The sequence below is a fragment of the Zootermopsis nevadensis genome, unplaced genomic scaffold, assembly GCF_977971745.1.
Source record: "Zootermopsis nevadensis isolate Lab colony 2312 unplaced genomic scaffold, Znev_1.0 Znev_ptg000020l, whole genome shotgun sequence".
Classification (NCBI taxonomy): domain Eukaryota; kingdom Metazoa; phylum Arthropoda; class Insecta; order Blattodea; family Termopsidae; genus Zootermopsis; species Zootermopsis nevadensis.
In genome coordinates this window covers 7,978,131-8,002,834 of record NW_028259152.1, presented here as the reverse complement: position 1 = coordinate 8,002,834, position 24,704 = coordinate 7,978,131, and the positions used below count along the sequence as shown (strand labels likewise).

Genomic DNA, 24,704 nt, shown 5'->3' with positions numbered 1-24,704 from the left:
TTTGTGATCATCACGGCTCAGGGATGCATACTTTATAAAAGGAGAGAAGGGGAATTTTGAAGGGTTAATGTGTCAATCTGCGCCAGTCTTCCATACAGTGAATAGTGTGAGGAAATGCGTTATGCATAGGATTCATTACACTCGCTTCATTTCCAGATTCGTTTAATTAATCCGCAAGATGCTACGAAGGGACTCACAGGTATACACAGACAGATGTGAATGTATTAACATAACAGTTTCTACTATAAATGTATTCAGTCGGTTGGATTTTACTTATTTCTCGACGTTAGTGATTTTTTTTACTGATATTCGCGTGTTATAAGATGGTGTACCATTTTTATTTTAAAATAATTCTCGCAGTTTGATTTTTGAAATCTGAGTTACTCTTTCACAGCTTGTAGCAGAGGAATAAAATTGGTAGTAGAAGACCCAAAAAACACGCTTACAGTAATCTTAAAATATCAGATCGCTTGGCAGCCGCTGACCCCACCTTCAATGAAACGAATCCATTAACAACGGATCATAAAGTACCACGTTCATTTCCTGACGAATGAAGTGGTCGAGGGAAAAGAGCGGGAGTAGAGCAGACATTATGGCCGTTCCTAAAGTGCAGGGAGACAACAAACGAACACAACTTAATTGCTTCCATAATTCGTAAAATACAGGCCTATATTATATACAATGTTTCAAATAAAATTTGCAGGCCTATACGCTACTGAGATATATAGATTTTATGCACAACATTTTGTATAGGCCTACGTTGAATCGTTTCTAAAACACGTTATAAAATATTTTTTAAACTTCATGCAAAGTACGAATGCGGACAGAAATAAATTTGAGCCAACTTTTAATTTAGTATCTATTACATGTATCAACGAAGTCAATTAAGAATTTAGGAAAATTGAATTCGCTGCAAGAGACAGACAAAAATTTCTTAATTATGTACTAACTTAAGCATTTTATACAAAATACTAACTAGTTAATTAACTCTATCGAGTCGAATTCTTACTTAAAAGAAATCAGTTGCTCAACTTATCAGAAAATTCCGCGCCTTTTATATTAACCGACTTTCTGACTACGTTCTGCCACTGGAATCACATCTTGAGCCAGATAATCTGAGTAGCAATTCTTTATGTTCTGTTTTAATATTATTACCCTACACTCAGATACACGCTTCGGTCTTCGAAGTGTTCACTTCAATTTTGGCGTTCTAAGAAAATGTTCGCATGAAATTTCTTTTCTTCCTATCCGTGCTATATGCAACACCCATCTAATCCTCAATGAATTGAACACCTTGAAGCATTTCGTGAAATGAACAAGTGTGAAGCTCCTCAGTTTCTTGTTTTCTCCACACTCCTGTTACTTTATGTTTTCTTGGTCTGAATGTTCTTCTCAGCTCCCTGATCTCAAACACACTCAATATATTATGTCTTCCCTCAAGATGACAAACAAACTTTCAGATCCACATAAAAGAGCAGATAAAATAATGCATTCTTTATGATTTGATCTTTATGTTTTTGGAGAGGAGACGGGGCGACAAAACATTCTTAGTAGCGACTATTCTCCGGATTCAATACGCTCCTAATTTTATCATATTATAATAATTACAACAAGTTACTGTTTTTCCCAAATACTTTAAACTTTCGACATTTATCGGCTTTATGCAGATAAAAATCAGATTCATCGCCCCGATGACGGAGGCAGTATGACCTTTGAAACGTTAGGAAACATCGACCAGACTACACAGCGCAACAACCCAGAAGACAGAAAGCTTCATACTCACCGCTGTGAAAACCTCAAATCATACAACATTATATCTGGTCTCCATTTTATAACTTCACTACCTGCTCATTTCCTCTCGAATTCCTTCAAATTATTCTTTAAATTTACAATTTAAAGATAGCTTCTTTTCATCATATTCATTACGCGTTACAATCACATCTCGCTCTTCAATTTCTTCTTGTATCTACATATTTTACTTCCTTCGTATTCAACCTCACACTCTTCTTCTGACTCCCGCTTTTTGTCACACAATTTAATGCACATTAATAAAATTCGAGAAAACTTAAAACATTTTCTTATATGCTCAATGCAGACAGTGTACGCCCTGATGATGATGGGGGGGGGGGGGGGCTGCAAGGACCTCTGAAATACCAGTAAACTTCTACCACACTACACGGCGTAACAACCAAGAAGACAACCATTTCACTGGTACAGTATAACAACCACTTTGTATGATGTTTATCAGACATCTAAACATTCTAAAACAAAACACACTAAAGGACATACATTCAAATAGACTTTAGTTTGTAACATTCCTTACTCGCTGACACATAAGAAACCACAGAAAATTACTATAATTCACACTGAAGATTAGGCCAAACGTCGTGGTATAATGATTATCAACTCAAAGTCCTGTTCTGGAGATCCTGGTCCCAACTTCGAGATGGGAGCCCAATTATCCAGACATTAATATATCGTGTTCTTAAAATTTCCAATTATTTATTAACTGATCATTCGTAATTATAATATCAGTAAGGTGACAAATATATAGAGCAACTGAGCAAAATCCTTTTTTGGAACCTAACAAAAAATAGCTGATTATGAAATTCCGCGTCATTTATGGGGCCAAAATATTATTTACCGTTTCCAAGCCCACCTCTGGGCTATCCTAAATCAGTTTAAAACAGTCTACACCCCGATGCACCGTTTATTTAAGATCCCTCTGCGCACAAACACCCAGTTATAGCAAGAGGTCTCTTCCCTTCGGTCGAATAAGCGGCTTTAGATAACATAAGAATTAATCAGCAAAAGTGGGATTGACATTGATATCCGTACCTGCCAGTTCCTGAAAGAGACTTGAACTCAGAAAAAATTGTTTTGGATATCCCTCGGCATGGTTACCATCGTCGTCTCTCCGTCAACTTTTTACGTTCAATTTGGTTCTATTCAACGGGCTATAACTTCTCGTTATTGCTAGTGAACACCGTATTGCCCACGAAGTAAAATTAAAAACACTGTTACGCATGCAAATTATTACGCAATAATACGAGAGTCTGCGTTGCCCAAACGCTTCGAGGTGAAGGTAAAACCAAGGTACACTCAAAGTTATGATGACTATCTTCTAGAATATTGCGCCATCTAGTGTGGTAGAAGTTTACCGACGTTTCAGAAGCACTTACTGCCTCCATCATATGGGAAATGAATCTGCTTGGTTTGGACATAAAACGTTTCAAGGAAATTTGTCAGTTAGTATAAGTTGGTGTGTAAAATACCGATGTCCGTATATGAATAAAAAGCTGTGATTATTTTGAACGCCAAACATTTAGACGACAGAGGAAAACACAGGATTTCATCACAAAGAATTTTATACTCATATAAATAATAAATAAACAGCTACCCGAAAATTCTCAGTAGTTAATCATCAAAACATGGCAAGATTCAAAAGATAAGAAGGGTAAATGGCTGTTATTGAGGAGAGACAATACTCAATATTTTCAACTTGAACTTAACCTTCCCTTCTGACATCACACGTAACAGCAATTAGAACTTGGCAACATCGTGCATCATTCTTTCCCTCACTAGCTAACTGAATAACTCCATGGACCAAAGGCCTTGAGCAACTGATAATTAATGATCTCATCAACAAATCCCCCTCTTTTCGGCAACCCGAAGTTCCATTACCTTGTTCACAGGAATCCGCCGTCGACGTATATCCCGAGTCAGATAAATCCAGACAACATCCTAGCTCCGTATTCTCTAAAACCCAGTGTAAAACTGAATTTACCTCTATCTTTCCGAAATAATCCCCTATCTTCAAGTTTTCGACGAAAAATTACGTCCCGTGAAACGGTTTTTAAACATGTCGGAGTTTTTGTTTTACGTTGAGAAGTTGTTAGTCCATCCTCCAGCGCCCAAGATGGAGGACCACGTAAGACTTGAGGTTCTCACAGCGGTGAATATGAAGATTTCTGTCTTCTGGGTTATTGCGCTGTGTAGTCTGGTCGATGTTAACCAACGTTTCAGAGGTCATACTGCCTCCGTCATCAGGGCCTGATGACGGAGGCAGTATGACCTCTGAAACGTTGGTTAACATCGACCAGACTACACAGCGCAATAACCCAGAAGACAGAAATCTTCATGGAGGACCACCTTTCGTCGGCTGTCCGCGAATGTTAATCCCAATATAATCATAATTATCACAGCTGTCTGAAGCCCTCTCTTCAATCCGCAACCAGATGGCGATATGTCTTCAGTATTTCCTAGCAAAAACTGTCGAGTGAGTTCTTGGTCTTATACTTCTAGAAACAAATTAATTGGTCCCTAAAACACACCCTGTAGCGTTTCCTTTCGTACACACGATATTTGCTTTACACAAACCTGTGTCCAATGTGAAAGACGCAAGATGAAACTGATTTTATCCTGTTCGAGAGAAGTTTAGTAAATATCCTCCGAAAATATTTTACTACAAAACAATTTTTCCAAGATCCATTAACCTACAGATAGTCACTTCACAAAAAAAGTCATTAGTAAGCCTATTGGTCTAACCTAAACCGTTAAAACAGTGATATGAACCTAGTGATTGCCAACACAACAACCTTGATACCAATTAGGTACCTTATTAACAAAAGGCAAAAATATGAGATCAAATAAAATGTAAGTATAATTTTATTATATAATGACAATAACAGTTAACAATAACGTCAATTTAATTGTATAAACATCCCTAAATTTTCCTTATTCTTCAACCATTAACATCAGTGTAGTCAATCCTGAGCAACAACATTTGTGAATTTGGTGTCGTTAACTAGTGTGCCAGACAATTAATTTAGCGTCAGTCTATCTTTAGGCCAGCACATGATTAAACTTAGCGTAACGTGTAGTAACACGTAGTTTTACACTTGCACAACTCAGTATGATAGAGTGGCAGACGTTTCGCTGTGGCAGTGTACTGATGAACAGAAAAGCCTTATTAAATGGCAATACACTTCATGTACATTACACTAAACTTCAAATCGTTTGTTTCTAAGTTTCTTTTTAATTTTAGAGGATAGATAAAGGTAACAAGCAACTACAATTAATGCGTAATTTAGATAAAAATTAAACAGGATCAATAACGCTACTCCGCGTTTAAGACCCTACAATATGAACACAATTTCTTAATCCCAATTTCAAATTAAAAATTCTCACATAAAAATATTAATAATTAAGTGTGCCAACAGAGAAATCTCTTCAGAAATACAGAAAACAATGTTGGTACAATTTTATAATCAATGCATCTGGGAAATTAAAAAAATATATTGATATTATTAAACTGCTTGTGTGTGGAGATTCACGACAGAAAATATGGCGATTCGGCGCACCGATGATAAACCGAGAAAACTGTCTGCAACTCTAGTCGGTAATACGATGCAGTTATATTCAAATGGTTTCAAGTAGGTCGGCATAGTATAAGGAATTCTGAACGACAAAATGCATAACCGTGTCAAATATTTGAAATATCTGGACTGCAGGATATCCAGTGTAGAAACTATTAAACATTCCAATTAAAATTTCACAGCATACAATAAACACGTTCTCTACAAACGAATAAAATAATTAATTATGATTTCATACAGTTTCATCAAAACAAGGGGGAGACTGCTGGCTTCTTGCAGACAGTGAGATTTCTATGTCAAGTCCTTTAAACTTTAAAGTTTAAAGGACAGAGAAAAATCTAAATATAAAACATATTTCGAAAGTTAATGAAATGAGACTAGTTTATCAGAATTCGTTAGAAATTAAGAAATCACGTTCATGGGATATCATAAGACACACTGATAAATATAGACCGAAGAGAAGTACAGATGTGAGAAGACATAGAAGAAATGTGAAAAGTAATTTGTCTGCTTTCGTAACGGGTCAAAAGCGAGCATACCTTGCAAAGAATAATAAGGAGGTTTAAAATAAAAATGGATAATCTGCAACAGACTCCATACCGCAATAAAAATAAATTGAATTATGGCATTTGAATTGTGCTTTATATAATAAAAAAATAATAATGCATAGAAAATAATTATGCGGCATCAGAAAGGGCACAGTGTTGTAAAAAAAAAATTAAAAAATCATCGAATCGGTGTTCCCTGAGCGTGTTAGGCATATGTAATTATCATCGAAAATACATCTGTGCTATTATTTTTTGGAACTTTAACCATTTGCAGCATCCACAAATTGAAGATATTAAAGCAAAGACTGTCTTTTCGTTGAAAACCTCAAAACATGAACGATTTACAACGGACTTAAAGTTTCATACATATGTGTATCAAAGCTGATGGCCTCTATCCATCACTGGGCAATGGCAGTTTTTACATTGCTTTACGTTGAGTTGTTCCAGGTCGAATCAACTCTCCGTTTGCAGTTTCTGTTACCACAATTAGAAGGTGATGGTGACGACACAAGGTCGATGTGTTAAGGTCGTAACTTTGAATCTTCATGTGCAGTTTAGCTTCTGCAGGCGGCAAAGACACTGGTATTTGCAAGAACAGGGTAAGTCTTTGGAATTGTCGCGGAGTGGTGTGACGTCACAAGGGAGACGAGAACGGAAGTGGTCACTCCAATATATCTTCCAAATGCGTTTAATACGATTCTGAACTGCTTCTTTTATTTGGCACTGAACTTGATTAATTGCAGACACAAATATATTTTTTAAAAACTAATCACACTGAAAAACACATAACGTAGGGCAGTGGTTCATAACCCGCGGGGAATTACACCTCGAGGGGTAATTTGGTATACTTCAGTGGGTAATGACCAGGTCAAATACACATTCTGCTAAGTGTGATAAATTATTTGTCTGTTGTAGTGGTTTATAACATCCTTGGCATATAGGCTATTGTATAAAGTACAAGGGGTAATTTTGGTTTATTTATTAAACTGAAGAGGTACCAGCGTCAAAGAGTTGAAGTCACAAATTATTTATCCACACGCAAGGAACTCCTTAAATAATTATAATACCGAAAAATAATCTCAAAGAATAATATTATAAAAGTGTAATCTGCACCGGAAAAAGTAGTTCCCACACGCATTTTCCCACCTTGACATTCTGAATGCTCTGACTCTTCCGAAAAGGTTTGATAAACACGTCAACAATGTTAATCGCAATTTTAAATGCAACATTTACCCAACTCCCTTTAAAAAGTTCAGGATATTTAAATTTCAGTAAAAAAACTACGTTTTTAACATACGTATTTATTTCCTCGTCATTTCACTGCAGAATCTGTGAAGGCAACACGTTTCGTTGTTGACAACAAAAGGAAATATTAGATGCCCACATAAGCCAAAATATTCAGATACTATTTAAGCAAAGTGAACATTTTTTCTACGAAAAGTACTATAATTTTTCATTTTTAAACAAACTTTACAATAATGTGGCACTCATTTTAGAGCAATGAGCTGTTTTAAAGTCTTCTACGAATTCCAATTTACGCACTCACCACTAATACTGTCACTAAACAAAGAAACTTAAGTTTTGAATGTTGCTGAAGCCTCAACTTAATTGTATCAGCACACAGCATTTCAGAACTCTATACTAAGTGGCATTCCACCTGACAAGTTCGTGCTTCGGCCATGTTGTAATTATCGATTGCAAAAAATTGGAAAGTACGAGTAGCATTGGACGTCCTCAGAAGAAGATGGCTGTCTTCTGCGATGCAAATGTTCATTCATTAAAAACTGTTCAATGCACACAATTTGTACAATATTTGTCGATATTTCTCTTAACCTGTTTATTTCAGAGAAAAATTATTAATGAAACCAAACGTCTATTACCATATTTCAACAACTTTCAATTGTAACTTTTCGAGCTATGATTTCTTGAGGTATCCTTTGAGTAACGAAAATCTGTCATCCTTAGCAGTCGTGGCGTGCTGGATTTGTGCGCAGATGGTTATGCGATCGAATCTGATAGACTCCGGTTCTTTCATTGTCTCATACAGCCATTACGCTGTTGTTTTTCAATTTGCAAAGAATAATAGAAACAAAAATGTGTTAATTTTTAAGATTTTTTAAAACACACAACATAAAGTCCTAAAATTATGTGTGGTTTTATAACTAAATATACCATAAATAATTTCAGGATCCATGTTACGTGGCGCTAGTGTTGCTCCATCTAACCTTTTGTGGTGATTTTATAACATCCATTGTTGAAACATGAAGAGATGCACTTCATTTGCCAAGAAATGACATTGTTTTCACTTTTAAAATTCGAGACCACTTGCGCGTAGAAACTGAACGTGGTTGGTAACGAGATATATCGTTCCTAGCATTGAAAGAGGCACTGTACTGTGCAAAAGAATTTATTAATTGTTTTAATACTAATTCAATATGCTTTCAACAGAAGATCTGAAGACTAAACTACACAAATTACCTATGGTCTTTCTTGAAAGGCTGGTTAAGTAATTCTCCGCCTTTACGGAACCACTAGGTTCACTTTCGTACTTATATTAAAGATTAATTAATTGTTTATAAGATAAAAATGTGACAGTTGTACAGTGTTTCAAGGATTTGTGAGCCACAGTTTCACTATCACATTCTCACATACGTTAATGTAATCGCTAATAATTCCAATAATTCAAAAAAAAAATATGCCCTGTAAATATTAAAATATACACACCTAAAAATACATTTTCATTGTATGAAACCCGTTCTCTTTATTTTCTGACAACAAACGGGGTTCACTATTAATGTGTGATGAAAATTTGTAATCCAAATTCAAGAGTTCTTAACCCTCATTCGTTCCTCAGCTAATTATCTGAATAAAGACTTCGAATATCTGCAAAAATAAGAAGGCTAATGCAAAGATGGAATCAGCCAGTGCAGTCTAAAATAAATATAAGGAACATTCATGTTTTCAATATTCCTAAGAGGAGAGTGGACACAAATAACTTTGGCAGTTTAAGGGATTACTCATTCACTTCGTACTGTTATTTCAATAAACTGCAAATGTTGCAGTCATAAATATTTGCTTCTCTCACCACTTAAAAAACTGACTTCATTCTTATGAACACACAAAATCAAAGATGTTTACAAATAAAATTTAATTATTTTCACTAACGAACGTTAATCTTCACAGTGTTCAAGCATAATATTTGCTAACAAATTCAATTTACACTTACTTTATATCATCTCATCATAACGTACATTCAAAGAAAGATATATAACTTCTGATTCTTAACAGACAAGATGTAAGAAAAGAAAAGCCCAACTGAACGAGCAATAACAACATTTAGGCTTCCAAAAACAGTAGCCACTTACAAATTTCCGTTCGCCCAAAGACACGCAATAGGCTACGTACTAATAATGTATTATGTCAGTCCAAACGGTGTTACAACCTAGTACAGCATCCTTAAAGAAGATGATTGTCTTCTGGACCGTGGCGCCGCATAGCCTGGTACTGAAGTTTACCGACGTTTCAGAGGTGCTGGTGCTTCCATGATCAGGTCACCCTAAAGATGGAAGCAGCAGAGCCTCTGAAACGTCGGTAAACTTCTACAAGACTACGCTGCGCAAAGACCCAGAAGACAGTAATTTTTATTCATGCCGCCTTGAGAACCTGAAATCTTGCCAACATCTTAAAGTTAATGTCATTTATCACTTTTATTTGTTTATATTAAATACAATGAACAAACGTGATGCACTCTTTCATTTATTCTCTGCGCTTAACGAGTGATATTTAATTGGAAATTTGTTACTTTGTTCGGAGGACCAAACGAGCGTCGGACGAAGCTTACTACTTATCTTCATTAAGTGCTGAGGTTTAAAATACATGGAACCTTACATCAAAACCCCTTTACGTTTAGCAGCGTGGTTATTAACCACGGCGATAATACACGTTTAGATGGAAGTTAAAAATGCAGCCTGATAGTAAATACTGTGCGTTATAGATCGTCGACAGTGGACAAGCTTATCTACGTAGCTTTGACGAATTATTTACAAACATGGTGATTTACACTCAGGAAAATTAAACGTCAGTAAGTTTAATTTATGGTCTTCTGAAGGGACATACTGCCTCCATTTAAAGATACTGTATCTTGTACCCTCTACCTTGAAGATTGAGAAGTACGTTTGTACGAAACGTAAATAATGGCCAATAAGTCTTCAAAAACCAGAAGAAAAGAATATAAATTTTCACCACCGTAAAAACGTCAAATATCACATTCAAGAATAAAATTTGCTCAAGAATATGAAATTCAAAACATTCCTCTTTTGAATTCGAAGAGACAATATGTCTTTCAGTGCGTCCGTGTATCGAGTAATACAATTAAGCACATAAAAATATCGTAAATGTTCTTTTTAACCCGCTAGTAACAATCTTCCCCTCCCCCAACTCTTTTTAATATTATAGTATTGTAGAATGTAGTAATTATATTGAATTTAATAATTAAGACGTGTTAAACGTTTTCAGCAGAATTTAATCCGTCGGACAAAAATTCAACTTCTATTAGCAATTTACAGTCCACACTTAATTTAATAATAATTATTAATATATTACTAAATATTATATATTAAATATTATTAAATATTATTAATTATTAATAATATTTACTTTTCCACATTATATATTCATAGGTTTCGTGAGATTCTCAGAGTAAACAGCGATTATTCTTTAAAGAACATTAACTGACTGGTCTTTGTAATAGAAACGCGTTCTTTTTTTTTGCGGTGCGGACTGAATTATTAAATATTATTTAGACGAGCTTTGGTTTCAAACGGTTAAAATCAAAAATAAAATTCTTAAAATACGGGTAAAATAGCATAAATTTATAGCACTCTGTTGATATGAATCTTTTACTTCAACCATCTCTCAATATAACTTTTCAATATGATTATATATAACGAGATATAAGGACAAAACTTATATTTATACGCCTTGTGATATGTGTTAACGGCCATTACCTCCCTGAAAAAATAACTTCGTGCATGCATTAAGGCAATATCAACAATGAGGTACGCTATGTTAAAATCCAAAAGGACGCACTGGAAAAATATGCTATGTTCTTATCGGAGCCATGACCTTCCACAACTCTTAACTGAGACGGGGACATTCATCTATACGATATAGTGTGCCCAATATCCATGTCCGCAGTGACTTCTGGAGCCTCAACATGTCTGACCACGACGATAATCAAGTTGCAGTCCCTCTAATAGAACCCCATGACATGGCAGTTTTCCCGATTCAGACATCGGAAAGGAGACTGTCTTCTGCCGTCGTTTCGGTCAACAACCAACAGCTTCTCGTTGTGGGGTAAGTATCAAGATCAGAATACAAATTTCATTCTGAATATGCACTTAAATAATTTATCACATGAAATATTTCATTTAGACTGTTGTTTCTCTCGAACAAACTGAAATATTTCCCTGAACTGATAATTAATTAAGTTTGTGGGGCACAATCTCTCTTGAGAAGATAATAATATTCCTTGTCTGATACTTAAACTGAAGACAACGTTTTCACAGCAGCCCGCCGATGGACCATATTCCGGACTCTTTAAATGAGTTCTTTGCGAATGCGCGTATTTCTATTTCATGTTGACGTATTAGACACAATTACGTTTGCATGTTTATTTACTCTTATACTGAAGCTCAAATTCCCTGCAGTTGACAAAGGTAATTAGGAGTAGAGGATTGTATTATTTCGTTCAATAAACAAAGTAACAAAGATTAATCTAATAAACGTTGCGCATTTTAAAAGCAAATTTTAGTGTATGTAAAGTACATTAGTGCCGTGAGTCGCTTCTGAGATAATAGTTAAAGTCCGATTTGAGCTTCATGTAAAAGGAAGGGTTATCCTGAACTGATAAATCAAAATTAAATATTCCAGACAATTTTTTTCAGTTCCAAATTTTATCGAAATCTGTTGTGCAATTTCGAAGATGAAACATGGGGACAGACGCACGAACACGACCTCTCTACTTAACATTCTCTTTATGAACGTGAACCGAATTGATAATAATTCATGGTATTGAAGTCGGGGCTAATCTGTATGTCTAACGATCGTTAGAAATAAAAGGCATATATACAAGATGCAAATGCTCTCCATAAACACTGCTTCCCAGAAGAAGTAATTTGTAGCCAGCTGTCTTATTTCCTGTGTCAATTATGTCTTTGGTTTGCGTTTTCTTCTACCCATAAGCTAGTGACGTTGACAATGCGCACACTTTGGCCCTGGGTGTCGCAATGTAGATCCAGTCATTACGAGTTTACGTGAGACGGCGTCTAACACGAAAATCCCTGTGACTGTTCCCAGACTGGTTGAGCAGGCAACGAGCCGAATCGACGTCCCAGAGAGAGACGATGAAGAACGCTCACCGATCATCAAAAAGGGGAGGTTCAGGATGGCGGAGTGAGTAGATCCAGCGCCACGAGTCATACATAGCACGAGCACAGATATAATACTCCGTTCTCTCGAGCGGAGTCTAGCGGATGGACGAGTCCGCTTGGTCGAACGATACACAGAGAGGTTAAACAGGGCAGAACGCTGCCCGGCTTTGTGTAGAGCAAATCATCTGGTAACGGTTATACAGTAGCTGACAGGTACCCCCACTACATCAGTACTTCCCCTCGCCTTCCCCTCTCTCTAACGCAGGCACATAGCACATGGTGCTAGCTCCAACATCTGATGTCCACCAGGTACTTGTCGAAACCACGTATCTTGTTGTTGACAAGACTTTGTTCTGTAGGATTTATATGTTTTTAGAAAAGACAAAGAATACGGAAAACAGAATAGAATAAATTATAACAGAAGAGGCTAGAATAAAATATACCAGATTATAATGAACATAACTGAGTGGACAGAATAAAGTAAAATAGAATGGAATAGACTATATAACAGAACTGAAAAATATTTCAGTAAACAGAACAGAATAGTTAGTAACAAAGCAAACTACAGTAAAGTAAACACATAATAGAATAAAATAGAACATAATAAAAGAGACTAAAATCGAATAAAAGAGAAAAGATCACAAAATAATAAGAACATAGTACGATATAATAAAGTAAAGTGAAATGAAATAGAGATAATGAAAAGGCTGGAACGGAAGGCAGTGAATAGAAAGAACAGAACATGTACTAAGTTTATCAAATCTAAAAGTTAGTGACGATGGTGAGTTATTTAAATAAAAAGTTCTTTGGAAATTTTCCATCGTCTAGTAAAATAATAGAATAGAAACGACGTTTCGGAGATGGGGCTCTACCTGAAGACGGAGATAGATCCCCATCTCCGAAACGTCGTTTCTATTTCATTATTTTACTAGATGATAGAAAATTTCCAATAAACTTTTTATTTAAATATACGAAGTCAGCTTCAGAATTGTTCTACACGAGTGTTTTCCTTAGCTTATGCATTCTGCTGAAGCCATATTTATCAGCAGTCGTTCCACCACAGGATCAGTGGTCAAATAAATGTTCTATTTCGAATCATGTGTTCAAAACCCAGTCAAAACATGGATGTCTGTCGTTCTACTCTTTTTTGCAAAAGGAAGAATGTAAAAAATATTTGCGATAGACTATCCCTCATCCAAGGAGTCCAACAGTACGATGTCCGACACTAATTATCACCTCCATTTTAACTCCGTTTCCTGTTTTCAGGAACACACTCGTTTGCGCATTGTCCGCCCTCTACGCGAAGCTTCTGGTCGTCCTTGGGGTGGCGTTCCCGGTGACTGAAGGTCTTGCACCCCAAGTGCCACTTTCCTTCTACCAGGTACAGTACCGTTTTTGGCGGCAACACGTCAGGTCCTCGCCCTTCTGTCAGTAACAATAGCATCTAAGGTAATTGTAGCAACGAAGAAATTGTTGCAACAATCCAATCCAAAATCACAGTGACAACATGTTGCAGTGAGGTGGACGAACGCATAAGGTATTTTACGCTTTCGCTATAGTGCAGAGAACGCATAATAACGCAGTAACAAAGGTTGATGCCAACAGCATATTATAGATTTTCTTGAAAATTGACTTCAAATGCTAAGTAGATTCTTTGAATGTTTCAGGGTTTCTACTTGTACCTGTACCTAGGAAGCATAACCTTCATGTGTTTCTTATACGCCATGACACTTAAGGAAAGAGCAGTCAATAACATAATCAGCAGACACAGTAAGTAAAAGCCTTACGCCATTAAAATTGATTCAAGGTTAAAATTAGTAACTCATGTTTCACTGTAATTAGAGATTTACTCAGTTCATAAGGACACCTGTCGTAATGGAATCCAAAGACTCAAAATGGCTGTCTTCTGGCATATTGCGCAGTGTAGCATAATAGAAATTGACACACGTTTCGGAGGTGCTTACTGTCTTCACCATCAGGGCTTCCACCCTAATTACGGAGGCAGTAAGCAATTCTGATGCGTTGGTCAATCTCTACCACACTACATGTCGCAACAATCCATGCTCGTGGCCGTAAAAATCTGAAACCTTATTGGGTCTGAAGGGCGTTACCGGACTAACTCCGTGGTAATGAATTATTCTGATAATCGTTCAGCTTACGAAAAACTTTTTTTCCTTTTACTGAACTGCCATGCTTGTTACATCGTTCAGAACAACTAACTACTGGATCCAATCCTGATCCAGATGAATCCAGTCCACACCCTCACATTTTATTCCTTTAAGATGCATTATGTTTCCATTTAAGCCTAGGAAACCCAAATGCCCTTTTCCTTAAGTTTTACGGTAACATTCGTCGTTGATATCACATAATCTCAACAGCAGACAATTATGAATCAGTTAACCTCGGTGAACACCTTACATCATTTTAATATATAAGATGATGTAAAGCAACTTCAATTGCTACGGGCGTATATTTTCGTTTATCCTATACGCAACTCAGTACGTGAATATACGTTAAAGGCTTAAGTAATCTACTGAGCATGGTATTTGTATCCGATATGGACATATCCTAACAAACATCCTCTATATTTTACGCTTACATGCATATAATGTCAAGACCACAAGTAACCAGTTTCATACATTTAAATACACGTCAAGCAGATCAGTAAACTGGGGAATATGTTATTCTTTATAAACACATTTACGTACATCCTATACACAGCTCCCATTCATGCAAACGCGTTAAGTACATTAATGATTTTGATATTCTTTTTAGGCGTGTAACCTAGATAGAATTGTTTTAATTTATACATAAGTGCGTGTCAGATAGTTCAGTTAACCAATGATCATAGTTAAACAACCAGTGATTTTCATAGTTAAATAACCAGCGATCTTGACAGTTAAATTAACCGGTGATCTCCATGTTATTTTCCTCAGGAAGGACAGGCGTTGTGTGTCAGTGCCCGGATTCGTGTTATAAGAAAGACATCGTGCGATATGGAAGCTTCTACTTGCGACTTGGAGCGATGGGTGAGTAAATATTCCCTGCTATAAGCTATTTCCTGAGATGTATTATTATTATTAAACATTGTCTCCCTTGAGGGCACATTCTCAATAAGGGAAATGATCTAGATAGGTTGTCTTGATAGACGATTTAGCGTGGTTACCTGTTTTTCGTATTTCTTTAATGTTTTACGTTTATATTATTGTTCCCTAGGTGGATTATGAGCCGGGATAGCTCAGTCAGTATAGTGACTAGCTACGGGCTGGACGACCGGGGTTCGATCCCCGACGGGGGCAGAGGATTTTTCCTCTAGCCTCTGCGTCCAGACCGGCTCTGGGGCCCACCCAGCCTCCTCTACAATGGGTACCGGGGTCCTTTCCCGGGGGTAAAGCCGGCCGGGGCGTTATGCTGACCACTCACCCCCATCTAGTGCCGGGGTCAAGGAAGAGAGGAGCTATACCTCCACTCACCCCAAACGCCTACATGGCGTATAGTGGGACAAACTTTACTTTACTTTACTTTACGTTCCCTAGGTGGATTACTTTCTTTTATTTATATTTCTTCATTTACTTTTCTTTGTGTATAATATTGTTTCTATTTTGGGTTTCGCCACCGGACACGATTCTCTGCTAGTTACACCCGCCTTCCAGCATCTCAACCACTTTCCCCAAGAACGACATTACCGCGGTGGTTAATACTCACTCTTTGCGGGTTCGATATTTAGTACACCAATCAGCTGCGTGATTTTCCTCGTTATTTCCAGGCGACATCTAGATTAGTTTAGATTAAAATACGTTTAAAACACTTCTTTCCACATACTTCCAAATTCATTATTCAATACTGTCTCAACAGTTTATTTGTTTAACTATGTTACATGTAACACTTTGTTACAGGGTTCGGTATCGGAAGTATGGTGTACTCTGGGCTGGAGTTCGGGCAATACTTCGCAAGGGACTCCCATTGTGACGACACAGTTCTGGTCTTCAGGTCGGCAACCAGAATGTTGCTGACACTCATGCAAATACAATTCATGTTCCTCAACAACAAAGTGCGTAACAGAAACTGTCCAGTCTAACTGCAAATTCAAAGAGTGTACTGACTAATCAACTCTATGGTAAAGAGTCCTTCTTCTGGAGCTAATAGAATGCTCAGCCAATCAAAAAATGTCCGGAATATTACGGAACCAAAAAATTCATTACCGTGTCCACAAGTGTCCGCCACCAGTCCCTAACCTCACACCTTGTTTCTATACATAACATTTTAATGTTATTCCCCATCTACGCCCAGATCTTCTGGATGGTCTCTTCCATTCAGATTTCCAAACCAAAATTTGTATGCATTTTGATCTACGTAATGTGTGTTACATGACAAACAAATCTCACCGTCCTCGATGTCCTTGGTGAAGAGTATAAATTTATGATCTCCTAATTATTCAGTTCTCAGGAGTCCCTTAACGCTAAACCCTTCTTAACAACAAAATGTGTCCTCTCACATACCATCAATTTGTGTTCTTTCCTTAACGTGAAGGCCACGCAAAGTAAGAAGCCGAATTATAGTTTTGAATATTTTAATCTTTACATTTTTAGGCAGCAGGCGGAAAGACAAAGGATTCTGAACTGAAGGGTAGGAAGAATTCCCCGAACATATTTGTACTACCAACCCCATAAAATTTTCAATACCAAATGATACTACAACAGTTTACAATATAACAACCACCTAAATTATTAATAAATACTTCTTTCGACAATCTTCTAAGCATACGAAGAGTGCTGAGTCAACACTCAGAAGAAGTTCAGATTTGGCACAGGAATGTTCTCCTTAAAATCACTGTTGCTTCACCCGTCAAAATTGACGGGATTTGACCCTTCTTGTATTTAATAATATTAAAATTAATTGTACCATTATCCTTGCAAGTAGCATTAAAACTTACAACATGTACAACATTTCTTTTGTACGCAAATTGAATATGAAAACTCACGGCGACTGGAACGAGATTCCTGCCAAAACGCACCAACACAAAATCGACTGTCTTCCTCCTGACTCTCGCCAAACTCATATTCTGCCATACTCCACTACAGGCAACACCAGAGTGTCGTTTGCATTTCTTGTTACCAGTGTTGCGCCGTCAGAACTTAATTTGCATTTTATACACATCGCATTAATGGCGCACTCCTATGGTCAGGCGTCACGAGCATAGGAGCAGACACATTCCTACTACTGTGTTCGCTTACGTTGTTGCAGGATCTGAAGATGGGGCGCTACGTTCCGGTGGCGCGGTTCGGCCTGATGCACATGATCGCCACTAACCTGTGCGAATGGCTGTACGTGCTGGTAGAGGAAACCAAACACGAGATAGAACATCTGAGTCATTACGGTGAGTAGACTGAATCCACAAGCATCATTAAACATGCACTTGCCGAGTTACTTTTAAAAATTACTGTTTTTGTTATATGCAATGAACACTGACTAATAATGTCTGATAACCAAGAGCTCAGGAAAGAATGAACCCATGAAAGATAAAGAAACAAGAAATGGGAAAAAACTACACAAGGAGCCCTACGTTTTGTACTCATGTAAATTGTGATCAAATTCAGATATGTGAGATGGGAAGATCTTATAGTATGCATGTGGGAGATGGGAAGGAATATATACATATATGCAGGCATAAATGTTACGATAATATAGAAGCCAGTCTTTAAAAAATAGATGTAAGCGTGTGGTCACATCTGTCTGAGGACAGAATAGAGTGACAGGCAACGGTAATAAACCATCAAGATACATCTTGGACTTCTGAATAATTATCATCTCGAAGATGTTTGTCTTGCGGGTTGTTGCGCTGCGTATGGTGGTAAAAGTTCACCGACTTTTTAGAGGTACATGCTGTCTCCATCATCAGGGCAGTGGAAGCAGCAAGCACAGCAAAAACTTCTGAAACTTTGGTAAACGTCTACCAGACAACACGGCTCAACAACCCAGATCACGGCCATATTCATATTCGCCGCTGTGATAACTTGAAATGTCAACCATCGTCTTCTGCAATTCGTGTGCCGTTCAGATGTTTCAGATCACGCGAACGACGAGGAAGCTAACGAAACGGACGCCGCTTTCAACACAACCGAACTGCACAGACTGAGGCGTGGCGTACCTTCACATCTCTGTTCCCGAACCAACATCGTGGGAATGTTGGTGCAGAAGTCCAGTCCCTACCTGTTTCCCTGCACTGTAGAGTACAGCCTGATCTGTGCAGTGACCCTGTACGAGATGTGGAAACACATCCGGATTCCGCCCCCTATCAGGGTAACCCACCACGTGTGCAGCCAAAGCATTGGACGAGATTTTAGCAGCAATAGTCTGAGTAAGAACATAATAAGCCTAAGTCATAACACATCACTTAATTTCCGTGATAAGACCCATACTTAATCAGCCAGGAGGTAATAATACTCGTGGAAATATTTAATTTCTTTTTAATTTTGTTTAAGGTGCATTTACAAAGCTGTCAGCAGTTCACACTATGCACGTTCACTGATATTAATGAATATTGCGTAATAATTTGACAGGTATGTGGAAGAGAGAAGTCATATACTAATTTACGGCACTATCCCGGCTTCTTCTTCAAGGGACTTAGGAGAACAACGAAAAATCCGAGTCAGGAAATCTGTCCTCCGGGTCTAACACGGACCTGTGATCTCCGGAACATGAAACAGCAGAGTTTATAACGTTTGTTGCACGCCCCCATATGTCATCAGTGCATTTATTCCTATCAGTAGTTCAACACGCGGATGTCTGTCCTCTTGCAGACGGGCTGCGGTCTGCACACCACTTCACACTGGACTGCGACAGCTCCCAGAAGGGCCTATGTGCTGGTATCCTCGTGCTTGTCCTCACCATCATCAGCCTGGTTCTCTTCTTAGTTCTGCACAATGAAGAAAATTACGTACAACTCGCTGTGTACGAGGTCAGCATATGTGAGATGTGCATTTACATTCTCTGCACCCTCGCAGTGCTCGCGTGCATGGTCCGGATCAGAGTACTTCCTGCAGGTATGTCGGTGAAGTACGTAAACTTAGTAGTAGACACACGCGACCTTATGATATCGAGTAAAAAGGCTAAATGTTAAAAATATACGAAGCCTTCAAGGCCATAAAACGGCGTATCTCATTAACGGTACCTGAAAATATGTAGATAATGCGTCGTACAACCCAAACGGAAACAGAGCCCATTATCTAAGACTTCATAAGGATGATTCCGTGAGTCGTACACCTCAGTTTCGTCCAGTAATGATTGTGCTACACTTTTGGCGGTTGGTAGTTGGTTCGCACCGCGATGCCCGGATTAAATTTCAGGGTATTTAATGTCGGATTTCTTGTTGATGAAGTGGTCATGAGGCAAACATTTCTCCACTTTCTTGTGTTTTCTGCCGCCAATCAACATTCCACTAACGTCCGACTGTCCTTTATAACCACTCACACCATCTTTGTCAGGATCTTTGTCGGGTACAGTCCACCTATTTGTGGTCACAGTGCGAACGCATTTAATCACATTTTTTCTTATCAACACTTTACCACAATACTGAAGCCAATGAACTGTTAGAGGACGGCTGTTTTTTGGGCTGTTGCGCCGTATAGCCTGGTATAAGTTTACCGACGTTTCAGAAATGTTTGCTGCCTTCATTATCAAAGCGATTCTCCCATAAGACAGCTATCTTCATAATCGTCGCCGTGAGAACCTTAAATCTCACAATGTGCTGTTACTTTGCAGAGACAGGGCATGGTCTGGGTCTGGACAATTCTCTGTTGGTCATGGCTCAAGCTGGAATGTATGTGTACTGCATATTTTCCATCATCGGTTTCAACTATGCTGAGAAAACAGACGTGCCAGGTGGCGCTGCAATTGAGATACTTGCTCTTATGCAGACGACGGTGCAGACAATCCTAGTCCTAGACGCCTCCAGCAGGCGCTGTAGAACGAAGGCCGACAGGAGGCGAAAACCCGGCCGCGAACTCATCTCTTTCCTGCTGGTAGCTAACGCTGCCGTGTGGATGATCAATGTTATGCAGAAGGGACATGCTGAATATAGCCCTCAGCACCTCAAGTTCTTCGGCGTTTGGCCATGGACAGTCATCACCCACATCTCTATGCCGCTGGCCATTTTCTATAGGTTCCATTCAACTATCTGCCTCTTCGAGATATGGAAAGCAAGCTACAAACTGAAGCGAGAACATTGCTAGGACCGCTACACAAGGAAAGATTTTAGAATCAATTGTGACAACAGAGTAAAAGGTGCAGTCTGAAAGTTCAATGTTGCGAAGGGTGCTTTGTGTGCCAAAAGCATAAAAACTGTTCGACCGCATGCGCGCGCGTATGCCGTTCCTTTTAACAGAACTTTCAGTAACCAAAATCACGCGATATGTCTTAAATTACTAGTATTTCTCGGATACGTAACCTCAAATTCAAATGCATCTTTTTAAAAAGTTGATTATCCGTTTCTTCCAAGCAAACCGTAAAATATTAATTCATTTAAAAAAACAAAACTCCGTAGTTTAATGCTAATTTTGCGAATCAAACATCATAACCACACATATTCTGTAACAAATTTAGATCAACGTAAAAAGCTACAAATTCAAAATTATGCCGAAATATAAACATTCGGTAACTTGCATCTCCTAATCCAGATTACTTAGAGCACAAATGCATGTCTTCAAAAAAGCAACATAAATCGGTCAATGGCGGTTTAACAAATAAATCTTTATAAAATGGTTACAAAAACATCACTCGTCTCTTAAAACCAACCAACCAATCTAATTCGGTAAGAGTTCAAAATACAGTTATGGATTGCAGAATACTAAGTGAGAGCTAACACTGAATAATTCTTCGCGAAGGTTTCTCATATTTGCGCAGAGATCGATAAATTAACTTTATTTAAGCTTAATTTAAGGGATTGTCAGTAGTTCAGACTATAAAACGTCGAATGACAGGATGGGCAATAAATACTGAATTGGTAATGATAAGGTGGAACATGATCGTTTGCTTTGCGGTATTAGCCCAGCATTTGCATGGGGCGTTCGGCGAACTCGATAAGAAAATAAAATAAGTACAAAATGCCATACACACAAAAAGCCAGAGTATAACTCCATAACGAATAATATACGTGCTTTATCCCATGTTGTCAAGAGTAAAAATACATAAAATTGCGTAAGACTTGAGGTTCTCACAGCGGTGAGTATGAAGATATCCGTCTTCAGGGTTATTGCGCTGTGTAGTCTGGTCGATGTTAACCAACGTTTCAGAGGTCATACTGCCTACCTGCTCCCATTGGCTCGGGGCAGGCTACACCTTTCACTTCCCGGCCTATAAATCCAGCTCATCACACCCTATTGGCATATTCATCGCCCTGATGACGGAGGCAGTATGACCTATGAAACGTTGGTTAACATCGACCAGACTACACAGCGCAATAACCCAGAAGACGGATATCTTCACATAAAATTGCCTTCAGATTGTTTTATCACCGGTAAAATAACTATTTTTTTAGGATTAGAAGTCAATAAAATGTTCGATGATGAATTCATCGGGCACATTTGATTGACTGGCGTTACTTCAGTTTCCATAAAAAATGTTCGTTTCCTCGTTGGTACATTTACTGACTGTCAACAGCGTAATTAAAAGAACAGAAATAAATAAAAAGATTAATTTGGAAGGGCTAGATCATGATCAGTATCGAAGTAATGATCAACATTTATTCGGGGAACTAAGAACACGAAATACATCAGTCACTACCTGATTTATAATGCACGAAACACGTAGCAGGAAAGACAACAAACGGCGATCGGTGATACTTAGAAACCCACCTGAGAAAGCACATTTTTGCACACAGTCAAAGTTTGATTATGTTGTTTGTTTGGGTTTTGGTTCCGTGTAGTCTCGTCGGTAGACGCCGGTGTTTTGGAGTAACTTATTGTCTCGAACTTCATCATCATCCTCACTGCCCAAAAAACCTTAAAATCATAAACGAAGTTCGTTTTTAAAAAAGGGCGCCGCGGTCAGAAATATGTAACATGAGGGATGAAACAAAGAAAAATGAAGATTTCTGTCTTCTGGGTTGTTGCGCTGTGTAGTCTGGTCGATGTTTACCAACGTTTCTGAGGTCATACCGCCTCCGTCATCAGGGCGACGTTGATAAACATCTACCAGACTACACAGCCCAACAACCCAGAAGACAGAAATCTTCATACTCACCGCTATGAAAGCATCAAATCTTACAAAGAAAAATGAGCTGGTAGAAAACGAGATTTGAAAGGAGTATTTCAATACAGTATACAAGTTTAAGTTTTCTTCTTGTTACTTCATTTCTGATACAAATCAATGTCTATGCTTCTTTCGCCTGAGAGCTTTTGTGAAGTGGGTAACAAATATTGTAATGTTCTAACGCGTCTTTTAGGATTTTCTCCTCTTATTCCCTGTGCGTTGCGATCTTGTGCCAGGAAGGAGAGAGAAAATTTTATTACACAGAGAAACACTATTAGTGACAAATTTAATTATGAGCAGAGAAATGCATTTTCTCACGTGATTTTTAAATGATCGCCTTATCGTAAACGTATCAAATTTTACACTAGGTACCAATTTTTTCTTTGAATAAAGATTTATACAGTTTGATTTCACCTACAATCAAAACAGAGTTATATTGGAATTATACGGGTCAGTGAATTTAGTAGTTTATTTATTTCAAAGCTAGTCTCCGACTGTCAGACAACTGTAGGTAAAACAAAGTCAAAAGAACAATTCAATATTTATTGAGATTAATTCCAATTTGTTCAATTTATATTGCAATACTCTATTATTTCTCGGACCTCAAATATGATTGCAAATGACTCTTTCCTTATGAAAGATTCGGTTTAATGGAAATTCCTTTGCAACTATCAGTCAGAAAATAACCAGCAAACTGTATACTTTAAGGTCACATAAAAATCGTACAACGTCGCAACACGTATAGCAGAGACAGGCGATTAAAGACAGGTCTTGAATAAAAGTGGAAAGCTGACAAAGCCCTACTGATGAGTTAGAGCTTTGCGTAAGGGGGGCGGGGAAGTTCTTCCGTGACCTTGAAGTATGCGATTCGGTGACGGCTACCATAGCATCGATGCCTACGACTTTGGATACCAGAAGGGTTAACCTGGAAACTACATATAGTGTCTATGAAAAACCTAATGTAGGTTAAACTTATAAACGTTATCCCACCGACATCAACAGAATCATAATGACTCTAACTTATAATGATTAATGTTATATGACTGTATGAATCTGAAGTAAAGTAATGTTGAAATACAACATCAGACATGTAAGGAGATAACTATTTTCTGAGAAGTTGCATTGTACAATCTGGTAGATATTTACAGACGTTTTAGATGAACTTATAACTTCCAAAATTATTATCGCCCTCATGACGGCAACAATAAGCTCATCTGAAACGTCAGTCAGTGTGTGACAGACTATACGGTGCAGAATTCCAGAAGACAACTATCTTCATAACTGTCATCGTGAGAACCTGAAATCTCACGAGGGGAAAGTAAACTGTGTTCATGGCGTATGAGAATTCATGAATATTCCAAATACAAGTGACAAATGTGTGTCATTGCGTCACGTAGTATTTATAATTATTTACACAATACAACGAATGCTATCTTTAAAAATATTATTAGTATTATTATTATTATTAACATTAATGTACTATAATAAGTAACATAAAACACGCCTAAGGAAGAAATCCATTGTCTCACGTATACAGAAAATGCATGGAATAATGTATTCAGTATAGAGTAATAATAATAATAATTTATTTCGTTATTTAAAGGTTTTGTATTTCATTTGTACTCTCTACTAATGAATTATATTTTATATTGTTCCATTTTCCATGTACACCCCCTGTTTATAGACTGTAACCCATTTATACCCGAGCATACGCTGTACGCGATACTAAATACCCCATATTTTGGAATCGTTTGTACTGAAATTATTCTCTGGTAGTAGAACCCAAAGACTCCACATTTCAATCACGAAAGCCAGCCAATGGCAAAATCCTGAGCCAATTCTACGTACTCCCCATTTCCGCATAAAAATTCGGCATACATGTTTTGTCTCAAAATTGTAGTCTCTTATATTTTACCATTCTAAGAGCTCGAGGTGAACGTATGAAGCACTACGTTCAAAATTGTTTAATATCTACTGTACTTACTTCATTCTTCTTATACATTCAAACGTTTCCCTAAACATTCTGTTTCTAAATGCAATTTCTTGCCACAAAATAAGAGTCCACATAAATAGTAATTACCGTAAAGATGTCTGTCCTC

The 24,704-nt window shown here is 37.7% G+C and overlaps 1 protein-coding gene and 1 long non-coding RNA gene across 3 annotated transcripts in view; one reads left to right on the top strand and one right to left on the bottom strand.

Moving 5' to 3' along the window:
• The window catches only part of LOC110832452 (uncharacterized), a 191,723-nt gene that overhangs the window by 115,414 nt on the left and 51,605 nt on the right, over positions 1 to 24,704 (bottom strand). The gene's annotated exons all lie outside the window — the stretch shown is intronic.
• On the top strand, positions 6,401 to 24,207 carry LOC110832450 (proton channel OtopLc). Of its 2 annotated transcripts, none has more exons than XM_022069468.2 (11): positions 6,401 to 6,525; positions 11,123 to 11,281; positions 12,284 to 12,379; positions 13,624 to 13,738; positions 14,025 to 14,127; positions 15,294 to 15,386; positions 16,254 to 16,408; positions 17,602 to 17,734; positions 18,425 to 18,715; positions 19,158 to 19,400; positions 20,119 to 24,207. In XM_022069468.2, exons 2-11 carry the CDS (start codon positions 11,142 to 11,144, stop codon positions 20,586 to 20,588), a joined length of 1,839 nt encoding a protein of 612 aa, XP_021925160.1. In that variant the 5' UTR covers positions 6,401 to 6,525; positions 11,123 to 11,141; the 3' UTR covers positions 20,589 to 24,207. The 2 variants fall into 2 exon arrangements, with proteins under 2 accessions (XP_021925160.1, XP_021925159.1); XM_022069467.2 differs by having other exon boundaries at positions 18,416 to 18,715.